Below are 23090 nucleotides of genomic sequence, written 5' to 3' on the forward strand. Positions count from 1 at the left end.
ATTAACATCCATGTAAATGTTGCTAATAGAAAAGGACAGTTATCTGAGATTTTTCTGACATATTGGTGCTTTTACTTTAGCTGACACTTAGATGGTTTGGAAATTAGTCTGTGATATAGCATGTGTTCTATTCTGACTTCGCTCTTTAATTACTTTTGAGTACCTCCTCAAGGGTAAGGCAAGTCTCTATGTAACATTGATTTACTGAGTCTTAATATCTGTAAGAATGCAGTTTTATGTATTAGCTAGGCCTAACAGAATGGAGGCTAAACAAATTTAAAATTTTTCTTGGAAGTGATACTTCATTTTTCTTCATTACTACTAAAATTAGCATGAGTTAGATACAGCATCTTGCTCTGGTATTGAAGGGAAGAGATAGATTGATTTTATTAATGTTATCAGTAGAGCTGCTTTTTTCAGCAGGAAGTGGGAATACGATTGAATGTGCTCCTTTTCTCTTCAGACATCACCTGTAGTGGGTTTTCCATGAGCTCATGTATAGAGTGGCCAGTCTTTGATACTGGTACTACAAGAAGGACTATGCAAATTGATTTGACCAATGAATTAATCATAAGAAGAAAACTGATTTGTTTCCTAGTTGGATCGGTTTTCATAAAAGCAAAATACTTCAAAACCTCTTAGGAGAGTGTTTTAAGTAAATAATGAGTTGATTTAAAGCAAAAGATCATATAGATACCATTGCCTGTTTCCCAATTACTGGAGTACTTGTGGATAGCTCCAGCATGTGAGCTCTGTGTAAGAGTGTTCGGCTCCTCCCTGTGGGAACTGCCATGATAACAAAGTTTTGGATTTACAGTTTGGTTCTGCTCCAGTGGAATGATCCATAGATAAATGCTTCAGTAGTGGTGCAGCTTGCATCAAGTTTCAGCAATTTCAGATAAAATTACTGCTCTCTTCTCCTAGATGTGTGAGCACAGTGCAGAGCGGAGCCCTGACTCCATCCTGTTTGTTTGCCAGGTCTTCAGAGTTAGTTACTGTGTTTACCAGCACAGTAACATTCTCTGAAATGTTGTGTTACAACTGTGGTTGCTGCAGCTTGCATAACCCTTAGATCAGAAACAGTCTCCTACAAATGGGAGAATGATACAGTATCATCCTGCAGATACATCTGATTCCTGAGCTGCTTCTGTGCTTTTAAGGAAATACTGGGGCAACAGTTATAATCTCACTTAAGTGATGGGATCCAAAGGCCAGAGTTAATTCTGTGTAGTAACATCTGCAAATACCATCTGCTGGAATGAATCTGCCTGTGCCACATTTGTAATACTGTAATCAAATAAATAACATTTTCTGCCTTCTTACTGCTAGACTGGACATTTAATTAGAAAATGTTAATGCTCATTTGAGAAGAGTTATCTGTTTCATTGGTTACAAATTAGGGAGTTAGTAGATAATGAGGCTTACTTTGGTACAATGCTCAGGAGTCTCAGAAGAGGAGATGTTTAATTCAGGTGGCTAATGATCATCCTGCAAGGACTGAAAACTACCTTCTCCATGGCTCGCTGCTTGTGTCTGGATCTAACAAACATGAAGAACATGAGCTTTTAAGTTTATTACCTCAATGTAAAATGCAGTACCATGGCTTGGGCTATTGCAAAAGTTTTGAGAATCCATTTTTGAAAAAAATAATTGTATTTTAGACAAGAAAAAAAAAAGTGCGCAGGGATGTAATAGAGTAGAAAAGGATCCTTTAAGCTTACAGAGAAGGATTTTAAACTGATATAAAATCTTTTCAAAAAAAGTAAGGTCAGCACTGAAAAATTTTAAAGCAATTAGTTTTTAGAGGAGACACTGTTTTCTTAGTGAAGGTTCCACCTCTGCCTTAGAAACAGTCACCCTTGAAAACTTAAATGAGTGACTTAATCTGCTTCTTTCCAGGAGAGAATGCATTTCCAAGAGTGCCCCTCATGAATGGTCTGATTGGCCCCAACCCTCATCTCCCTCACACGGCTCTGGCTGCTGGAGGAGGGCTGGGCACCTTCTCTCCCATTACACAGCAGCCATACACTGATGCCAGGTAAGTCCAGATGGAGAATAAAAGATATTTGGTGTATTTCGCATTATAAAAAAAATCTAAGTAACAAAAACAGCTGGAGGGTGTTGTTGGTTACTAATAATGTGATATTATTAGTTCTTGACAGCCACCACAAAACCTTGTGTATTCTTGCAGTGTGTTCACTGTTGAAATAGCAAACAGAATGAGTACTTTGCTAATTGAGGGTTGGTTTGTTTTGTTGTTTTTATACAATCTGTAAAACAAATCCCTTTTCTGGTCTGTCAGGGATAAGAATCCAGCCTTCAATCCAATGATGAGTGATCCCAACAGCTCATGGGCACCAGCTGCTGCACCTCTGGAGGGTGAAGGTGATACCATGTCCAATGCTCAAAGAAGCACCCTGAAGTGGGAGAAAGAAGAAGCTTTGGGTGAAATGGCAACTGTAGCACCTGTTCTCTATACAAATATCAACTTCCCTAACCTGAAGGAAGAATTCCCAGGTGAGTGATTTACTGAATCAAGTTGAATATTTTGCAGCAATTGGTGCATCTTGATTTGAAAGTATCTCAGCTAGACTTATCATAGCCTTGTATATTGACACATTTTTTGGTTGCAGATTGGGCTACAAGAGTGAAGCAAATTGCTAAACTGTGGAGGAAAGCAAGCTCTCAAGAGAGGGCTCCCTATGTGGTAAGAACAATTCCCACCTGCATTTGCATGCTTCTAGCAAACATACATTTCATTTATAAGGTTGTGTTGTTTTGTTCTGTTTTTAATAACTCAAGTTCAAGGTTTAGTGATAGTTCCCTTACTGCAAGAAAACCTTTTTAATTAAACTTCTAAGTCTGAATACTTCTACCTGTATTCTTTGTTTTTCAGTCTTGGAATAAGCTCGATTAGTACTGTGCAATGTAAAGACATCAGCTGAGATGAGAGCATTTGTGGCTCCCACTGCCTCTCAGCTGCCTTTGATTCATGCCTCAAGTCATCTTTGCTCTGTCTCTTCTACACAGAATCTCACCAGTTTCTTGAGAAGGATAATAACAGCTGATCATGAGATTCCTCTCCCTTTCATCATCCCCTCTCACTGGGCTATTCTTTTTCCCCTGTTAAGAGTTTGCTGAAGTCTTTCAGCTATTGAACTAACAATTCCAGAGGTGTCAGTGCTCACACCTCTGTTTTCCTCATTTACTCTTCATGTTCTTGCTTTACTGCTCCCTTTCTCTGCTTGCTCTCTTGTATTGCTTTGTATGGAAACTCTCCTGATATCTTCTGCTATCCATTTTTCTGGTACCATTTTGTGGGGAGTCTGAAGGACTCAATTTTTCTCTCCAAAATCATTCACCTTCTTCACATCTGAGTTAAGTGAACACACAGGTACTTGTAGCAGCTATCTGGAATTACGTGGTCATTGATTTCACCCTGCAGTACTTCTGCCATTCACAGGGGGTGAACCTTAAGCTCTGTTGAGGCCTGTGTGTATCCAGAGTATTATTGATTCTTTTGGACTTTCCCAACAATTGCTGGCAAATGTACTTTTCTTTAACTTCCATTCTCTCCTGGTTCTCATGTTTGTTTCTTCACAGCAGCAATTGGATGATCATTCTCACTTTGCAGGTTTCTGTGGATTTTGCAGTTTTCAGTCTCATAGCCTTCCCCTACCTGCTCTTTTTTCATGTAGTCCCACCAGTAAACAAACTTCATTCCTTTGCATGTTGATGACTCAGAGTTTAGCAGTACTACATCATCTTCTGCTGTCCAAATTCAAAATTGCTGTGATCTCTGGCTTAAAGGGATAAATCATATCCCAAACTCATTGTGAGAAGTGGAGTTCTTGATCTTTCTGAAACCCTTTCCACTTGAAAGAATAATTCTCTCGTTTATTCTTTGTATCACTGAGGCATCATCATTATTCTGCTTTTTGTTCAGTGTTGCAATTTCAGCACTTTTGGACCTCTATGTCGCCTTGCCCATGCTGTAGTTAATCTTGGTGAATCCTTCTTTCTGGTATTTATAAGATGATACCCACTTAATGGGTGGCATTTACCACTTTACAGTTATTTCTGTTACTGATTGCTTTATTTTTCATTGTTCTTAAAAAATGCAGTCATATCCTTATGATGGGTATCCAAAAGTCAGCAGCCAAAATTACTTCCCTTATGTACAGGAGGAGAGGGCATGCTCCTGCACACCAGTATTTACAAAGTAAGATATGGTTAATTCCTCTCAGAGCAGTCCTTGTGCTTCTGCCATGCAGCTCCTGCTGGTGTTCCTGGCATTGTGCACACAAGAAGCTGCTGTGGTGCCTCTCCTGAGGGACTTACACTCTGAGAGGTTGAATGAAGGCTGAAATGAAATTCAGAGGAGTACTAGTAAATTTTCACTGTAGGCTTTTTACTTTACTTAGCATGCACAATCCCATCACTTACAGGGAGAAATGACAGTGATTTTTCTGCTGCTGTGACATTGGTGCTCTCATCCATGTCACTATTTCATTGCTGGGGGGAAGTATTAAAGCCTTTTCCTCTAGGCAACCCCTACTTGACAGCTGCTGATAAATTTGAGAGAAAGAGGATGTGAGGGTTTGGTTCAGAAAAGAAATCACATCCTAGATTGGTGGTAAAACAGGCTCTTTGAAACTTCCATTAGATACTTTAAAGTGTCACTATGGCTGTAAAATGCCTCATTGAAGAGGAATTGCTGTGTCTCCATACAGTTTTTCCTGATCCATAAGCCCATATCCTATGTTTATACTGTTAACTGTTAACAGACTCAGATCTTTAGAGGTCATTTAATGGACTAGACTGTATTTTTCTTGTCATTGAAGTTCTCCACATTAGTGGCCTTTATTGATCCAAACATCATCTGCTGTGCTCAGCCTTCACGTTGTAAGACCACACCAATATGTGATTTGAAAGGTAAACTGGTGCTATTAACGATTTCTTGGCACAGCACAGTGCCTGCAACAGACACCCTCCTGTATAGAAAAGCTTTGCTAATAGGTTTACTAATTTACTAATTGCTAGTAGCCTCTTAGTTCCTTCCATATATGTTAAACACAGAATTTCCATAGAGGTGTGAAATTTTCCTGTTTGGAATTCTTTCCGAAGTGCATAATGTCATTTCCACAAAGATGTGAGTGATTAAAACGGGCCGTACAAATAATTTGGTGATAGATTTTGTAGGAATAACAGGTGCAGTGTGCACACTTAGTAGAAGAAAATAAGTCTAACTGCATCTTTTCTCTTTTTTCCAGCAAAAAGCCAGAGATAATAGAGCTGCTTTGCGCATCAATAAAGTACAGATGTCAAATGACTCCATGAAAAGGCAGCAGCAACAGGATAGCATTGATCCCAGTTCCCGCATCGACTCCGACCTCTTTAAAGATCCATTAAAACAGAGGGAGTCAGAACATGAGCAGGAATGGAAATTCAGACAGGTGTGTAGCATTTAAGGTGTTTTGTTATTTTCTCCCTGCTTTTTATTGCATTGTAGGAATCTGTTGCAATAGAATCAATTTGAATCTTTCTTTGTGGAAGAGTATACAGTCAGCCATTCTGCTTGGGAAGAAAATAGATGTTATCAGGAGATAAGCTGTTTGTAAAAAACCTTTTCTTTAAATTTTGACTCTTAAATCCTGTGTATTATAGAAACAGGTTGTTCTTTCTCTGCATGGGTGGTTGCTGCAGTAGGTTTTTATTACATACCCTGTATTGTAGTAACTTTGTCCTGCAGACTGCTGCCTCACATGGGGCGGGATGTCTCTCAAAGCCCACACCAGTGCTGCATGTCAGTAACCTTTGTCTCCGGAGTATAAGGTTGGAAAGTGGTGATGCTCTTTGGGCAACCTGGGAAATGCTTATTCCCAGGCAAACAAGATGCGTGTCAAGGTAATTGAACTTCACAAATAGCTGGGCTCTCTACTCCCTTTGCATTTAGAATGTGCAATTATTTGTAACTGATATTGGATGTGTCCTGAAGTTTTAATTATAGATTTAGTCATTAGAAAGATTTTGTATACCCTAAACTTAGAAGTGTAACATATTTTCCTCATAATTTTAAAACAGCAAATGCGGCAAAAAAGTAAGCAGCAGGCCAAAATAGAAGCCACACAGAAGCTTGAACAGGTGAAAAATGAGCAGCAGCAACAGCAGCAGCAACAGCAGCAGCAGCAATTTGGTTCACAGCAGCTCCTGAACCAGTCTGGGTCAGACACACCCAGCAGTGGGATCCAGAGCCCCTTAACGCCACAGACTGGCAATGGAAGTATGTCTCCTGCACAGCAGACATTCCACAAGGATCTGTTCACAAAGCAGCAGCTCCCTGCTACACCCACGTCAGTGTCCTCAGATGATGTGTTCCTAAAGCCACAGGCCCCACCTCCCACTCCCACCCGAATCCCAGTGCACGATTCACTGTCTCAGTCTCAGACTCCTCAGACATCATCACAACAGATGTTTTCTCCAGGTTCCACTAACACAAGGCCTCCTTCTCCTTTGGATCCTTATGCTAAAATGGTGGGAACACCCAGACCAGCACCCATCAACCAGAACTTTGTCAGAAGGAACCCCTTAGATTCCTGTGCAGCACAGCCCTCCATATCTCGGGAGCCGTCGGGAAGCAGGCCCTCGCCAGTCAGGGACTCATGTTCTTCATCCCCAGGTAGCAGCGATCCCTATGCAAAGCCACCAGACACACCCAGGCCTGTCCTGCCATCAGAGCAGTTCTCCAAACCTCTGGGAGTCCCACGGTCGCCCATAGTTATGGAGCAGTCAGGGAAGGTTCCTTTAGCTGCTGGAAGCAGCGATCCGTTTACTAAGCCGGCTCCTAGGACTGACACCTTTCAGAGACAGAGAGTAACCTCTGCTGATGCCTATGCACGGCCTCCATTGACTCCCACTCCTGCTCCTGTGGATGGGAGCCCTGGACCTTTCAAAGCTCCTCTGCGCCCTCCTCAGTCCCCACAGGATCCTTATTCCTCCATGCCAGCCACGCCCCGGCGCGTTGCCGTCGATCCCTATGAAAGGCCCCCTCTGACACCCAGGCCTGTGGATAACTTTTCCCATAGCCAGGCCAATGATCCCTACAGCCAGCCTCCCCTCACTCCCCACCCTGCCATGAAGGAGCCTTTTGCCCCACCGCCGCGGATAGTGCGGCAGCAGGGTGATTCTTTCCCTCAGTCTGGGCCCATTTCAAGGGCAGCTTCTCAGGACCCTTACTCCCAGCCTCCAGGTACTCCTCGGCCAGTTGCTGATCCTTACGCCCAACCCCCAGGAACTCCTCGTCCCACCACGGTGGATCCCTATATGCAGCAGCCACCGACACCAAGACCTGCTCAACCGGCAGATCTGTTTGCTCAGTCCCCAGCAAACCAGAGACATTCTGATCCCTATGCCCAACCTCCTGGAACACCACGGCCAGTTCTCAGTGATCCTTACTCTCAGCAGCCAGCAACCCCAAGGCCAGGGATTCCTGAGGGTTTTAACAGACCTGCCATGACGAGGCCAGGACTAATAACAGGTAGAGATCCTTTCCTGCAGACACCACAGAGCAGGTTGCAGGGCACTTTTGTCAGGCCATCAGACCCATGTTCTCAAACTCCCAGGTCTGCAGGACCTGCAATAACAGATTCCTTTAGCCATGGTGCAGCTACTCCAGCACATGACCCATATGATCAACCACCAATGACTCCAAGACCTCAGCCAGAATCTTTTGGAACTGGTCAGCTGGCCCATGATGCTGCTGAACAGCCACGGCCGGGATCTGAGGGCACCTTCAGTGCATCTGGAAATGCTCCCATGACTTCTCAAGGACAACAGTTTCCCAAAGTTTCACAAGTTCCTGGCCCAGCACCCACCACGGGAGTAACAGATACACAGAACACCATGAATATGTCTCAAGCAGATACTGAGAAGTTAAGACAGGTGAGAATTCTGATGATATTAAAATTCTGGAAGTAGAAGAATTTCTCCCATTCTTGTTAATACTTGAAGTTTCTTGCCATTAAACATAACTATGTTTAATATTAAGATATTAATATTAAACATAGTTATTAATAGTAAGATATTAATTATCTTAGTTTATTTAATATGTTAGTGTGGTCCTTCTGGATAGAACCACAGTATGCAGAATACAGAAACATCAGTAATTTTTAAGGCGTTTGGACAAGATCCAAAAAAAAGAAGCAAAGGCTGTATTTGAAGTCACTGAAGACATAAATGGTTAGTCTGTAATAGTGCTTTTAGCTACAGTCTGAGGAAAAAAAACATTTTAAAAGGTCGATTTGTTCTATTCTGTAACAAATGAGGTGTGGAACTGATTGTCAGTGACTTGTTCACTGGCTGGAGAAGGAAGTACAGGCAAAGATCTCAGACTACATGTCTGACTTAGCAGTTGGCCCATGTGTTTAGGTGAATCCTTCCCTTGGTCGCAGCTCTTCTTGAGCCACATTCACTCCAGGTTTCTGTCCATGAAGGTCTGGCAAACAGCTCTTGCTAAGAGATTGAATTACATTCAGCTTGGGGAAAGCTGTTCAATCTTTTGTTTGGAAGGAGGGATGGGAAGTGAATTTAATGGAAAACCAGTGGTTTATCATAGTGGTTATCATACAGAGTTAAGAGTGAATTCTGCAGCTATGGTGTAAAAACCTTTGGCTGAATTTTCTTCAGTGGACCTCTAGTCACGTTTGTCTCAGAATGCACTTTTCCTGTGGTGAAAGGGCCTGCAGTACTGGAATAGAAAAATGGAAAGAGAGTTGCATCTATGTTAAATGGTAGAATGGGATCACACCATACACATTACCAAGAGGTCCGGACGTTGTGTTGGGTTACCAGCACCCTCCACCATTTGACCCTCCTTCTCGTTTCTGAGGTGTTTGTTATATTTTCCTGTTACAAGTGAAGAATTTATTTCTTCCAAAAGGCTTAACCTAGCAGAGTGTAACACTTCAAAAGATGTCAGTTGCAGTGTCAAGTATAATGATTTATTTTCTTGTAAACAGCGCCAGAAGCTCCGTGAGATTATTCTACAGCAGCAGCAGCAGAAGAAGAATGCAGTTCGCCAGGAAAAGGCCTTGCAGGACGCAGCAGCTCCTCCCCATGCAGCCCCTCTTCAGCATTGGCAGCAGGACAACTTAAATCAAATCTTTAACCGCCCTCCTCCTCCCTATCCTGGGAATATCAGATCCTCTGTGGTCCCTCCAGGTGGGCCGAGGTTCTCCATGTACCCGAAGGACCAGCGGGGGCCCTTCCCTGGGGATGGGCAGTTCAACAGGCCCCAGTTTCCAGGAGATATGAACACCATGGGGATGAGGCCTCACGGTCTGAGGTGAGCTCTTGGATCTCTTAAACTCAGGGGTAGTTACAGGGGGCATTTTAAACAGGCTGAAAAATCATCGTCTGGAGCTGGCAACCATCCTGAACTCTGTACGTGCAGTGGGTTTTCCTCTAACATTAGAATGTGTGTATTACAGTAAGTATTTCACACTGTTTTGTTGGGAGTAATTCAGAAAAATAAATGGGTAAACTGCAGAACTAACCAAACTTATGTGACCTGAAACATCTTGTTGTCCCTGGCTTTTGGGGCATTTCTAAAAAAAAGTAAAAGACTTTATTTTTGATGTCTTAATAATGAATAATTTCTAATGAGTATGTGATCAAACATCAGCTTCTGTCTGTGGCATTTTTACAGTGAATGCTCCAATGTAAAATTAATACCAGTATCAGCATACATTCTCAGAAGTTAATTTTTTCAGTATCTGGATTTATTTCAGTAATTTCTAAATCCACACACTGAGGTTTTTTTACTCTGAATTGTATTAACATGTATTTTAATTACTAGGTTAGTTCTGACTGTCAGAGTTTTCTATCCCTTATTATTATTATTGAAATTGAAAACAGGTTGTTTATTAAACATAATTGAAGCAATTATTTTATTGTAGTCATAAAGCTCATTTAAATGTAAGTATAATTAGTCAAAACATTGATTTAAATATCTTGATGAATGCATCGTGTAAAGCATTTTGGTGAACAGTTACTTAGTCATGTGAGACTGAGAAAAAAAAATCATTTGCCTTTCATGCTTTATTTTAGATATGGATTTCCAGGAGGTGGCCATGGTCCGCCCTCGGGCCAGGAGCGTTTCCTTGGTCCTCAGCAGCCCATGCAGCGCCCTGGAGTTCCCCCACAGCTGAGGAGATCCCTGTCTATTGACATGCCCCGGGCCGTGAACAGCCCACAGATCAATAACGCATCCGGGATCTCGCAGCATTTCCCCCCGCAGGGAATCCCGGTGCAGCAGCACAACATCCTGGGGCAGGCGTTCATCGAGCTGCGTCACAGAGCTCCTGATGGCAGGCCAAGGCTGCCCTTCAGCCCTGCTGCTGCTGCCACCGTGCTGGATGCAGCAGCTCAGCACCAGAGGCACCCCGGCTTCCTGCCCAGGCAGGATTTCCCAGGCCCAAGGCAGGCAGAATCGCTGAGACACAATTCTCAAGGAATACCAAACCAGCTGCAGATGGCTGCGGGTTTGGAGCACATCTCCCAGTCCCAGCAGGATCAAATCAATCCTGAGAACCCACCTGCACTTGTAATGCGTTCTCTGGGTCAGCCGGTTGCTGATGCATTCCCAGGAACGTCTTTGTCTACGTCTGCACCAAGTGATGAATCTGCAAACTTGCAAATTCCCAACCAGCCAAGTGATGGTCTAGAAGAAAAGCTTGATCCTGATGATCCTGCTGTAAAAGATTTGGATGTGAAAGACCTTGATGGGGTTGAAGTCAAGGATTTAGATGATGAGGATTTGGAAAATCTGAACCTGGACACAGAGGATGGGAAAGGAGATGAACTGGACACTCTAGATAATTTGGAAACCAATGATCCTCACCTTGATGATCTTCTGAGATCTGGGGAATTTGATTTAATTGCATACACAGACCCAGACCTTGATGTGGGCGATAAGAAAGGAATGTTTAATGAAGAACTAGACCTTAGTGTCCCCATTGATGACAAACTAGATATCCAGGGCAAGGCAGAAGAACCCAAACAGAAAGAACAAGGTGCTACAACTGTTGCCCCTGCTGAGACCCAGTCTCCAGCAAAGAAGTCACTTACAGAAAATGAAATTAAAACAAAAGTACTTTCCCCAAACGCTCAAGAAGAAAAGAAGAATGAAAATGAAAAAGGTGATGGAAATACTGAGTCCACAAGTACTCAACAGGCTGCTGAAGTGGAGTTAAAGGATGGAGAAAAGGCTCCTGGGCAACCTGCTAACCCAGAATTCCCTGACAAAACTCCTGCTGTTCCTAGTCAAGATACAACTGTGCCTAGTCCAGATGCTCAGGGATCTGCTCCACTGCCTGTTCAAGGAGCAGTAAGTTCCTGCAGTATTTCTGGGTCCACCCCAGTCCTCTCAAGTTTGCTGTCTAGTGAAAGCTCAGACAATGCTGAAGCAAGAACTCTGGGATCTCCATCTCAATCTCTGCCACCCACACAAATGAACCATGGATCAGGTATTCCACAAACACTCATGACACCTGCTGGACAGATCTTGGAAAACACTTTAAATTCCAATCTGCCCATGGTTCCAAGAATGAACCATAATTTTTCTCAAGGGTCACCAAATCCAGGATTTATTCAGGGTCAGTCATCTAATCATAACTTTGGGACAGGACAGACATCTAATCAGACTGTGGCTGTACCAAACCGTCCTGGTCCCAGTAGCATCTCTGGTCCCCAGCAGATGATGCTCCCTCAGCCATTAGCTCAGCAACAAAACAGAGAGAGGCCACTTCTGCTGGAGGAGCAGCCACTTCTTCTGCAGGACCTCTTGGATCAGGAGAGGCAGGAGCAGCAGCAGCAGAGACAGATGCAAGCCATGATTCGCCAGCGTTCGGAGCCATTTTTCCCCAATATTGGTATGTGGGTGTCCTGTTTGTGTTCTGGTTGGTGTTCTAAAAATGCAGCAACAAATAGTTAAATAATCCATAGGGCTGCCAGAAGCAGGTAAATATGTAGAGCTTGAAGGTGGCATAATAAAAATCAGCCTGCTTATTAGGTACAAAGGGAGTATGGAAATTGAGCATGTAGGTGGAATTCTGAACTCTGGCACAGCTTCTGTTGTCATTACCAGGATCAGGGTAACTCTGCTTTACTGATAATGTTTGTGACATCAGCTGTGTCACATACTCTCTTTATACTTCAGGTTCTTGTGAGATGGGGAGTAAATGCCTCCTTTGTAAACAAAATAAAATGTTCCAGTGTAATAGCTGACCTTCTTGATATTTCATCTATTAATTTTATGTTTATGGTTGTTTTATGACTTTTTTTGGAGTACTTGTTGTGTCATAAGGAAAGGGATTATCAAAAGCTGTTACTAACCCACAGTCTAGGGAAGGCCCAGAAATATCACATGTAATTCTGCTTGTACTGAAAAAATTTAAGAAAAGCTGTGGTTGCTTGTTTAATATAACCTAGCAGTTTGAGCATTCAAATCAAGACCATCACCATCATTTAACTGATAATGAAACACTAAATTTTGAGAATTGTTTAAGTTGTAACTACAGTGACCATCATGACCATTCTCATAGTGCATTAATGATGGTGTGCCAGTTGCCAGTTGAGATCACAGGAACAACTCCTCTTCCTGAATCTTAAACCTATAAATAGAATTTATTAATCTGTTGGGTCTTAGGCCAGATTTGGTCTAGAGCCCTTCTCAGACTCTCGGGCTGACTTGCTTTTGCTTGTGTGTTGTGGCTGAAAGCAAGGACAGCTGTTGCTGCACCAACTTCTGCAAGATACATGACACTGCTTATTAACCTTGAATATCAAAGTGGGGAGGACAATTAATGTGAAATAGGAGTGCAGTTAATGTTTTACCGAAGATTTACACATGAACTAAATGTAAACAAGTAATTTCCATTTAATAACTCATGATGTTCAGCTGTGTGATTCACTGCTGCTGATTTTGTCTTACAGATTTTGATGCAATTACAGATCCCATAATGAAAGCAAAAATGGTGGCTCTTAAGGGGATCAACAAAGTCATGGCACAGAGTAACATGGGGATGCCACCAATGGTCATGAACAGGTAGGCAACTCTTGACACCCTTCTTTAGGACTACAGAATGTAAAAGGAAATGACAGAGCTCAGGGAAACTGTGCAGGAAATGAAAAAGAATTTTTTCTGTCCTGTAGTTCGCATTTGATGCTAACACAGGCTTATCTCCTAGGAATAAAGCCAGTAGGAGCTATAAAAGGTGTTCAGATGCATCAGATTTGTGTTCCAGTTGTAATGTCACGGGTCAACATGGCAGCATGTTGATGCTTTTCTTGTTTTCCCACTTGCTAATTAGGTAATGACACATCTCCCACGGGTTGTGCTAGAAAACTGGGGGTGGTCATGGAACAGTGGAACCTCATGTTGCAGCAAATCATTTAATGCTGAGTATAAGTAAGATTTTAGCCCTAGTCATGGAAGTTCCATCCTCTCCTTAAATACCTTCTGAGGACAAAAGGAGCCATGAACTGTGCAGGCTGCACCATGACTGTCCTTAGGGTAGGTGGGGAGTCCATGGGCCAGGGAGGATCTGTGACTGTTCTTTTTGTGTGCCCCTTCAAACTGGATTTTCTCTGTCCAGTGCCCCATGATAATAAGCAGCTTACCCAAGGTGTACATTTACCCAGCTGGAGTTGACTGTGATGGTGGCTATGAAATCTAAATACATTCAACTGTTTTTCTTTAAATTATAAAATATTAAAATACAAATACAGACTTTGTGTGTGTTCTTTTCACTGCTCTAGCACAGTAGGTCATGTTTACATCATCTTTCTGAAAAATGTAAAATGCAATGGTTTCAGCCAAAGGCAAAATTCTGTCTGTATTCTCCAGATGTTGAAAAGGTTTGGTACAGAAGTTCAAGTGCATGTCTGTATAATATTTGGGTGCTTTGTTTAAGTTGAACATAATAAAGTTGTCTCTCTCTTCTAAAATGCTGGTTTGCAAGGTTATAATTTCTCTTTCTGTTTTTCAATAGGTTTCCCTTTATGGGTCAGCCAGTGCCAGGGGCTCAGACCAGTGAAGGCCAAAATCATATGCAACAGGCAATTACACAGGTAATGCAACTTGATATGGGCTTGAAACAAAACTGTTCAATAATGATCCCTAGGTTTTGGGTATTTTAATTGAATCATGATTTAATACCCTTGTCTTTGTTCTACTGAAATTTCTAGGATGGAAGTTTGACACCTCAGATTTCTAGACCTAATCCTCCCAATTTTGGTCCTGGTTTTGTCAGTAAGTAGAGGTTTAATAATTTATTGTATGGGGTTTTTTTTGTTGTTGTTGTTGTTGGTGGTTTTTTTTTTCATTTTACAGTTTTCTTTAAAATGAACTATCCATAAATGGATCCTGTCTCTCAAAACAATCATCCTTTTAAAATTGAGTCATTTCATCATTACAATGCCAGGTAGTGAAGGGGATATATAGTAATTGCTGTTAACATTTTTTTATAGTAGCTGTCATCAACAAAACACCATGAGGAAAGAGGGAAACAGAAAATTAACATTATTTGGATTTGTGTGAGAGCAGTAATTTATTAACTGGCAGACTGCTGTATCAGAAACCTGGTCTTGGGTTGTGTTGCAATATTCTGAGCTCAGTGAGAACAGCTGTGTGTTGATGGATTTTTTTATTTCAGAAGCAGAAAGTTTTGTGCTTCATTGTCATTTGAACAAATACCAGAAAAAGCTTTCCAGGCACTGGTTGGGCAAGCCTGGCTGGTGAAACACAGTTGTTGAAAGCAGAAATACACTGCACTAGCTTTTTGCATTCCATATTTCTGGCTGCCCTAGATCAACTGTGAATCCTAGTCTCTGTGATGGGAAAGATTTATTAACTGAAATTAAACTGAGCATTAGTTGGGAGAGGAAGACCATATGTAAAAAAGTGTTTCTATCATTACAAATACTTCATTTGATATTTGTGAATAAGAAACAGAAGTAAACTCCTTCACATTTTCCAGAAGCTGAAGTAGCAGCACTGAGTATGCAATAAGGAGCTTTGGCAATATTATCTCTATTAATTATTTGTGGTGTGATTCCACATGGCACTCAGCATGGCCCTGCTCTGGTTGGGTGGTGGTGGGTTCTGAGCACTTGAGTAAACCTGGTTTTCACTTCAGTAGTAGTTACTCTTACCTGGAACTCATTAAAATTTCAGTGCTTTCATGTTTCTCATTTTACTCTCAGTGTTTCCACTCAATTGTCCCCTCCGTTTTTGGGATTGGTTCTGCAGAATTTTTCCCTGAAAGCACCTTGAGGCTGTAGCTCACCCTGAGTGGGTTTAGTTGAGGTGTTCAGTCAAAGCTGTCACTGACACAGTGACTTGTGGAGGAGAAGGTGGCAGGGTCTAGAGCACAAGGAGGACGTGGTTATATTGAAATCATGGAGCTGTGTGGTATCTCTGTCAAACAAGGGTCTTCACAAGGAAAATACTGTCTTATTTGGGGTGTCCCAGCCCACTGAAAATGTGATCAGGAGACAAATGACACCATCACCACTGTTCTCTCTTGCTTTCTGTGCTTAGTGCAGGTCAAGTGTTATCAGATATGGTTGTTTTGCCTCCGGAAAAACTTCAGAGAGCAATGGCCTGCCCGTGGCAGACGAGCATTTCTCATTTGAAAGAAGAGCAATGTCTCAGTTACAGCCTAAATGAGAGGCATTTATTTTGGGGGCATGAAATGGCACTGGTGCTGAAGGCCCCGTGCTGAGGGCTGACACTGACAAAGTGACTTTTACAAAGACACAAAGACAAATTCTTTCACTTCCTGAATATTTGATTGTGTTCATAATTTTAATATTTTTCTTTGAAGTTGTAATAAAAATAAATTTTATATGTACAACAGTTTTCTGCAAACACCAGAATTTATCAGGCCATGTTTCCTTTATGTCCTTGTTGCCTAATCTCTTTGTACTTGAGTACTTCCAGAGATCTTCCATGTCTCCTCCTCTGTGGCAGGACAGGGAATCACTGGGTTCTGCAGCAGTTCTCAGAGCCACCTTTGCTCACTGGCAAGTGTGTTTCCTCTCACAAATGCAGTAATTTGGTTATCTGCCTCATTTACTCACATCACTCCAAGAACATACCACTTCTTGAAATACCAAATTCTCTGTCAAATTTGGCTGAATTTGACCACTAGATTCTTAAAATAAGGAGGGGAACTTGATGGTTAAACTCAGGCTTTAAAGAGTAGGATGAGAGCTCATCTCCAGGATGAGATCATATCACACTTCATTTCCCTTCTCTCCAGATGATTCACAACGAAAGCAATACGAGGAATGGCTGCAGGATACACAACAACTTCTTCAAATGCAGCAGAAGTATCTGGAGGAGCAGATTGGAGCCCACAGAAAATCCAAGAAGGCCCTTTCAGCCAAACAGCGCACAGCCAAGAAAGCCGGCCGGGAGTTCCCAGAGGAGGATGCAGAGCAGCTGAAACATGTTACTGAGCAGCAAAGTATGGTCCAAAAACAGCTAGATCAGGTAATCATCTGCAATCCAGACTGTTCACCTTGGCACTGAGCTGTCACAGTGGTAGTAAGTCTTCCCTATAAATCTTCTGAAAGACACAGTGGAGCTCTACCTGAAGGAGCCACTCCCTGTTTTGTTCTGTGTGTGTAACAGCGTTGCTCTGGAGTGAGGTGACACTGGAGCTGTAAAGGAATATTCTGTGGCAAACATTATGACTAAAAGCTGGGTTAGTACTTTGGGAAGAGGGGAATTCCTTGGCAAATGACTTGCAGCAGAGTTCTTGGCACCATGCTAAGCAAAATGAAACATTCAGAGAAAAGTTTTAGCATGCAGGGCTTTGTTGCAGGCTTGAGTGAATGTTCCAACCCAGTCTTCTTTTTTTACAGTTTGAAAATCTATTCTTATTATATCTTTAGTGTTACACTAGTTTTATGGTCTGTCATCATTCCTAGATGCTGATCCATCAGTATTGTGTCATGGAATAACACAGGTCAAATGGATGTCTGGAGATCTTTTAGTCATGATCAAAGCAGAAGTAGCTTCATGATTAAATCAGGTTACTCAGCACCTTGTCAGTCAAGTTCTGTAAGTCTCCAGGGGAAGAGATTTCCCAGCCTTTCTGGGCCCCTGTTTCTATGTGGAACCGCTTTCACTGGGCTTTGTTTTCCTTTCCTTACATTCAGTTGGATTTTCACATATTGTAACTGTGATAATAGTGAGACAAAACCTGTGATATTTTTGTTAATATGCTTTGCCCACCAGGAGTTAATGCTGTGTTCCTCAAGACTTTTATTATAAATTACCTGGCATGATTGTCAGGATCACCTAGTCCTGATGAAAATGCTTTAGAATTATCCTTTACTAGTATGAAGGAAAAAACTTGGCAGCAGACAGCTTGGAATGAAGTCCTGAGCAATATCTGACCCTCGAGCTCTCCTCCATGCTTCAAGACAAAGCATGTGCTGGCTGGATATTAGTTGGCTCATCTTTCCACTGTGTGGAAGAGGGATGGAGTGGCTAAATTATTTCTATATAATTTTTTTTCCCCTTCCACAATGAGTCACAAGTAAAACAAATGCAAAAAAAAAATACCCTTTCACCAATTTTTATTGTACATATGACAGTCTAATCTTTTGGTAGAGTTAGACTGAAGTAACAGCTGTTAACCATGACATTGCTGGCAGATCCATTTACTGCCCTATAATTAAGGTTCTCCTATTTGTAATTTTTAAATTTAAGTTTAATCTACTGCTAGCAGAAGCCATCCACTGCCCTTTAGCCACTGATTTAGACCAGTGGTTGATTCATCCACATCCTAAGCAGCATTTTGTTCTGTACCTAATAGGAGCTTAAATGAGGTTTAAAGCATAGTTTTAACCACCTTCTATTGGAAGCAATTTGCCACTCTTTCAGATCAGATCAAGTCATTTTTCTGCAATAAAGCTCCTGTTAGTTTTTGAAAAATCTCTGTGTGTATGGAGAGAGAAAAGAGCTCCTGGATCCCTGGGAGTGGCTGGTCCTGGACACAGGCACAGAGAACACGGAGCTGAGTGTGCCCCAGGAGCTGATGTCAGCCAGGGTTATTGGCCAGGCATGGAGCCACACAGACACTGCCAGATGGCCCCTGTGGCACTGTGCCTGTGCTCACAGGCTCTGCCCTGCCCTCCCTGCACTGCTGAAATCTCCAGCTCAGCTCAGGGCCTCTGGGTGTGCTCAGCTCATTCCAGGGGCAGTCATGGCTGATCCACCCCTGGAGGTTGTGGTGCTTTGAGTGCCTCATGGTGCAGCCCCACAGAGCCAGCACAGGTTCAGTGCTGTAGGACCACAGAGGAGCCCTGGAGCACGGGGTCTGTGCAGTGCAGATGGATCCAGTCAGTGGCTCTGTGCAGTAGCACTGTTTATCCAGCAGTGTCAGTGCCAAGGCAGAGCTCATAAATCATCTTGGACCTGGGATTATTGTGTAAATAACCTTTTGGGTGCATCTGTCCTGCAGCATGAAGGACATCACTGTTACCCTGAGATTTCTGTCTTAGTCCTTGCTTCAGATAAAAGAGAGGGCTCTCACACAATTCAGAGTTACACATTACAGAGTTTTTCTATCCCTACAAAAGCTGTGGAACTCATAATCAAATGAACAGAAGTGAGAGGGAGATTTTCCATAATGTATCATCAAGCAGTGGATTGCAAAGCCTTCTATTTTTGTTTTAGTTGGGTCTCTGCAGTGTTTCTGAAAGGTTCTTGCCTGTCTAGTTGGCAGTGTTGTGTCCTTCCCTTAACTTCTCCTGTTTGTCTAAGCTACATGGCATAACTTGCAGTGCCTATGTTGAGTTTATTTTGATCATAAAATCTTAAATTTTCAAGCAGCAGTTGCAATTTTCATCTGACATGAGCTGTTTGAGGATCTGCCTGTGAACAAATGGGAATATCCATCACTGTTTTCCTGCAAACCTTTCTTTTCCACTTATATCTTTTTGAAATGTTGCTGATGTGTGAACATCATCCATCTCACTGTTTCCTTTTCCTGTCTATTCCCAACTGTTGTATTCTGTGCATGGATGATAAGATCGGTAGGACAAGGATCACTGCTGATTTAGGTTTATGTATTCTCCAACATAGTCAGTCTTGATGTGTAATTAGAACTTGGAGGCACTGCTGTTTTGTCTGAGGTCTTGGTGAATTAATGACTGTATCAATGTTTAGATCCGGAAGCAGCAGAAGGAGCACGCGGAGCTGATTGAGGAATACCGGATCAAGCAGCAGCAGCAGTGTGGGATGGCCCCACATTCCATAATGCCAGGAGTCCAGGCCCAGCCTCCCATGGTTCCAGGAGGAACAGCACCAGCTATGAATCAGCAGAGCTTCCCCATGGTGGCACAGCAGCTCCAGCATCAGCAGCACGCAGTGGTGATGCCTGGGCAATCCAACCCCACCAGGATGCCAAATTTATCCGGATGGCAGCCTGCAAACCCTGCGAGTCACATTTCCATGAATCCGGCAAGGATGCAGCCTCCAATGACGCCACTGCCAATTACTCCTGGTGCACCAGCTCCTGTGCCTGGCCCAAATGCAGCTGCACAGTCAGGGCCACCCCCGAGGGTGGAGTTTGAGGACAACAACCCTTTCAGTGAAAGTTTCCAGGAGCGGGAGCGCAAGGAGCGCTTACGGGAGCAGCAGGAGCGGCAGCGCATCCAGCTGATGCAGGAGGTGGATCGACAGAGAGCTCTGCAGCAGAGGATGGAGCTGGAGCAGCACACTATGATGGGGCCTGAAATGAACAACAAAACATCTTTATCTCAGATACCTTTCTTCAATTCTGAGCTGCCTTGTGATTTCATGCAAACCCCTCGGCCCGTGCAGCCGTCCCCACAGCAGCAGCAGCAGCAGCAGCAGATGGGGCAGATCCTGCAGCAGGGTGCTGTGACCTCCCCTCCTGCCACCAATTTTATGCAAAGCGCTGAGCGAAGGCCAGTGGGACCTGCAGCTTTTGGACCTGATGCATCTGCTGGTGCAGGTGGAGCCCCCAATTTCCATAATGTAAAACAAACTCATGGGAATCTCCCTGGGGCTGCCTTTACGCAGAACCAGGTCAGGCCTCCGTTCCCTTCCGCTGTCCCTTCATCTCCAGTGCTGGGGGGCAGTGCCCCATGTGGGTCGGACACTGGTGTGCCCCAAGCTGCAAACATCCCTGGATCAGGCCAGTCTCTCATCCAGCTGTATTCTGACATAATCCCAGAAGAGAAAGGCAAAAAGAAAAGGACACGGAAAAAGAAAAAGGACGACGATGCCGAGTCCATAAAAGCCCCGTCAACTCCACACTCGGATATCACTGCACCATCAACCCCAACCATTTCTGATGCTACCTCCACCCCCACAGTGAACACCCCCAACGAGCCACGGCACCAGGATGAGCTGGAGTCCGTGGAGCTAACGGGCCCCTCGACATCCAACACGGGAGAGAGCTCCCCGGAGCTGGAGGGGAAGCTCCCCAGCAGCAGCAGCGTGTCCCAGAAACAGCCCGGGGGGAATGCAGAGGCTGAAAAGGCTAAAATGGACACACCCACCAGCCTCCAAGAAGTTAAACTGGAAAAGGCAGAAACTGATCAGTGCTCAGGTCAAACTGAGCCTAAACCAGAAAATCCAAGCAGTATTAAGGTGGAGGAGGATAAGGTCACCTCACAGCCAACCTCTTCAGCTCCGAGTCCAGCACAGCCACCCGGTGCTCTGGCAGCCAAAGGGGAGTCAGGGAATGAACTGCTGAAACACCTGCTAAAAAACAAGAAGTCCTCATCTCTTCTAAATCAGAAACCAGAGAACAGTGGCCGAGCAGAAGAGGAGGCTTCTGGGGATAAAAAGTTAGCAGAGAAGCAGAGTCCAGCTGAAGGAATGGTGAGCCTGGTACTGGTTTTGTTACACTGTGGTCAGGAGCAGTCCAGCCTAGTCTGTGCCTTACTGTGGGCATGTGTGGGGACATAACCTACCTGTACAGGGGTGGAGGAAACAGCTTTATGGAACTTTAGCCTCTTTCCTGCCTTTTCTCCACAAGTAAATCACCTGTGTTGAGCAAAGAATGAATTTTAATATGGCTTCTTAGGTGAGCATATTCAGAAGCCACTATAAAGCAAAAAAAAGTATTTTTGTACAGAAAATTGTCTTCAAAAAATACCACTTCCTAGTATTAAGGCAGGATTTTACAATATGATTCCTAATTACTGACTGGTATGTGTCTGTACAGAACATGGTGTGTCTTCTTTCTCCTGTGACTCTACCTGAGTCGACTGTATGATTTATTAATTTATAAGATCTTTAAAAACAGACCTAAAGAAAAGGGCTTTATGTGGAGGTAGATACACTTTACACTTAGACTGGTTGGTCATTTTATTGTAATCTTAATCTCTGCTTTTGGGTTTCGACTGCCCAAACTCTAAATTCATTCTTAACACAAAATTTAAATGTGTGTAAAAGAAAAAAATATTCATAAAAGCAAAGGTAATTGTGAACAGTAAGTAATTAACTGTTAAAGATCCACAGTTAAAACATGTGATAGGAATATTAGAATACTGGTGGTAGAGTTCATGTAGGACTGTTTAAAATTTTGGCTTCCCCCTGTAGCATTAGAGTCCCATTCTGATCCCTTTTACCCAGCTATGCTTCCATGGGAAGAAAGCCTTTGCAAATTTGTACTGGAAGTATTAAATAAGTGCTACAATCCAGGAAGGTTTCACAACACTTTTTTTGCTGCTAACCTCAAAATACTTTTGTATTATATTAACTTCCATGCCTCTCTTCTGCCTCCAAGTCTGTCTTTCATTAGGCCCTCGTGAACATCTCCAAGGCTTCATGCACATGTAACTTTATCTTAGGGGGTATTCAGAAGAGAATGTTACTGGCCTGTGAGTTTTTAATGATGTTTTCAGATGTCAGTGGTGTTAATGGGAGGTTATAATTCTGCCTGTAGGGACAGTTTAGCAGTTCCACCTGCCAGTAAAATACACTTTGTTATCAGTGAGATTTATTACTCTGTGCCTGTGCTTTCAGAGTCGTGCAGTAAATTGGAGTGAACTGTGTATTAACATGTCAAAAATTCTGCTGCACTTCCTTTTTTCACACAGCAAACTGCAGGAGCCCAGATGCAAGGTACATTTGGGTGCAGTAACAGCCAGCTCCAGAGAACAGATGTAGGACCTGAAACCAAGAAGCAGAGAAACAAGCGGGCTCAGAGGACAGGAGAGAAGGCAGCTCCTCGGTCCAAGAAGAGGAAAAAAGAGGAAGAAGAGAAGCAAGCAGTTTATCCTAATGCAGATACCTTCATCCAGCTGAAACAGGTGAGTGTGCAGGGGCTGGCAAAGGCAGTCCAGAGGCCATGTGGAGCTGTGGATTTCTCCCAGTGGAAGTGAAGTTGATGCTTAAGTTGAATTTTGATCACAGGGTGGGGAAAATGTGAATTTCCACAAAATCAGGGAATTTAAAGTTTGACGTTTAATTTTGGAAGGTGGGCTGACATGGCAGGTAGTCCCAAAGCCACAGAGTTCCTGGCAGCTCTGGCAGCCTCTGAATGAGCTGGCAGGGAGCTGGAGCTGAACAATTTCCTGACCGTGGATAAATTCCAATTCTTCTTTTAAATTAAAAACCACTCTGCTGACTGGAGAATTGCAGTGTTCTGTCTTAGACTTAATTTCTGACTTTTTTTTTTCTTTTAATACAGCAACTTTCTCTTCTGCCTTTGGTGGAACCAATAATTGGTGTGAGTTTTGCACACTTCCTCCCTTACGGCAGTGGCCAACTCAATGGTGGAAATCGACTTGTGGGAAGTTTTGGTAGTGCTACTCTTGATGGGGCTTCAGATTACTACTCCCAGCTCATTTACAAGGTATGGTTTTAACCTGAATTTCTGTGGTGTGCTCTCTGTGGGAAGAGAAATCCATGTTATTATTACAACTAGTCAGAGTTCTTGCCTTTTATGCAACTAGAAGAAAAATAACCTTCTATTGCTAGGCTAGATAGTGTGGAACAGTCACCATTGTTTTATTCTCTGAAAGTGGATATT

The 23090-nt window shown here is 43.0% G+C and overlaps 1 protein-coding gene across 8 annotated transcripts in view; it reads left to right on the forward strand.

The window, feature by feature from the left end:
* KMT2C (lysine methyltransferase 2C) overlaps nt 1–23090 on the forward strand; it is a 190834-nt gene that overhangs the window by 152502 nt on the left and 15242 nt on the right. For 7 of the 8 annotated variants that reach the window (XM_084218310.1, XM_084218311.1, XM_084218312.1 and 4 more), the window contains 14 exons: nt 1900–2038; nt 2303–2517; nt 2634–2707; nt 5274–5456; nt 6085–7941; nt 9018–9343; nt 10108–11930; nt 12994–13105; nt 14052–14130; nt 14248–14311; nt 16326–16558; nt 19247–20932; nt 22156–22368; nt 22749–22913. In XM_084218310.1, coding sequence (XP_084074436.1) covers nt 1900–2038; nt 2303–2517; nt 2634–2707; nt 5274–5456; nt 6085–7941; nt 9018–9343; nt 10108–11930; nt 12994–13105; nt 14052–14130; nt 14248–14311; nt 16326–16558; nt 19247–20932; nt 22156–22368; nt 22749–22913 — 7169 coding nt within the window. The remainder of the gene's footprint in view (nt 1–1899; nt 2039–2302; nt 2518–2633; nt 2708–5273; nt 5457–6084; nt 7942–9017; nt 9344–10107; nt 11931–12993; nt 13106–14051; nt 14131–14247; nt 14312–16325; nt 16559–19246; nt 20933–22155; nt 22369–22748; nt 22914–23090) is intronic. The other variant, XM_084218314.1, reaches the window with a different exon arrangement.

Source organism: Fringilla coelebs (assembly GCF_963513975.1).
Source record: "Fringilla coelebs genome assembly, chromosome: 1".
Taxonomy (NCBI): Eukaryota; Metazoa; Chordata; class Aves; order Passeriformes; family Fringillidae; genus Fringilla; species Fringilla coelebs.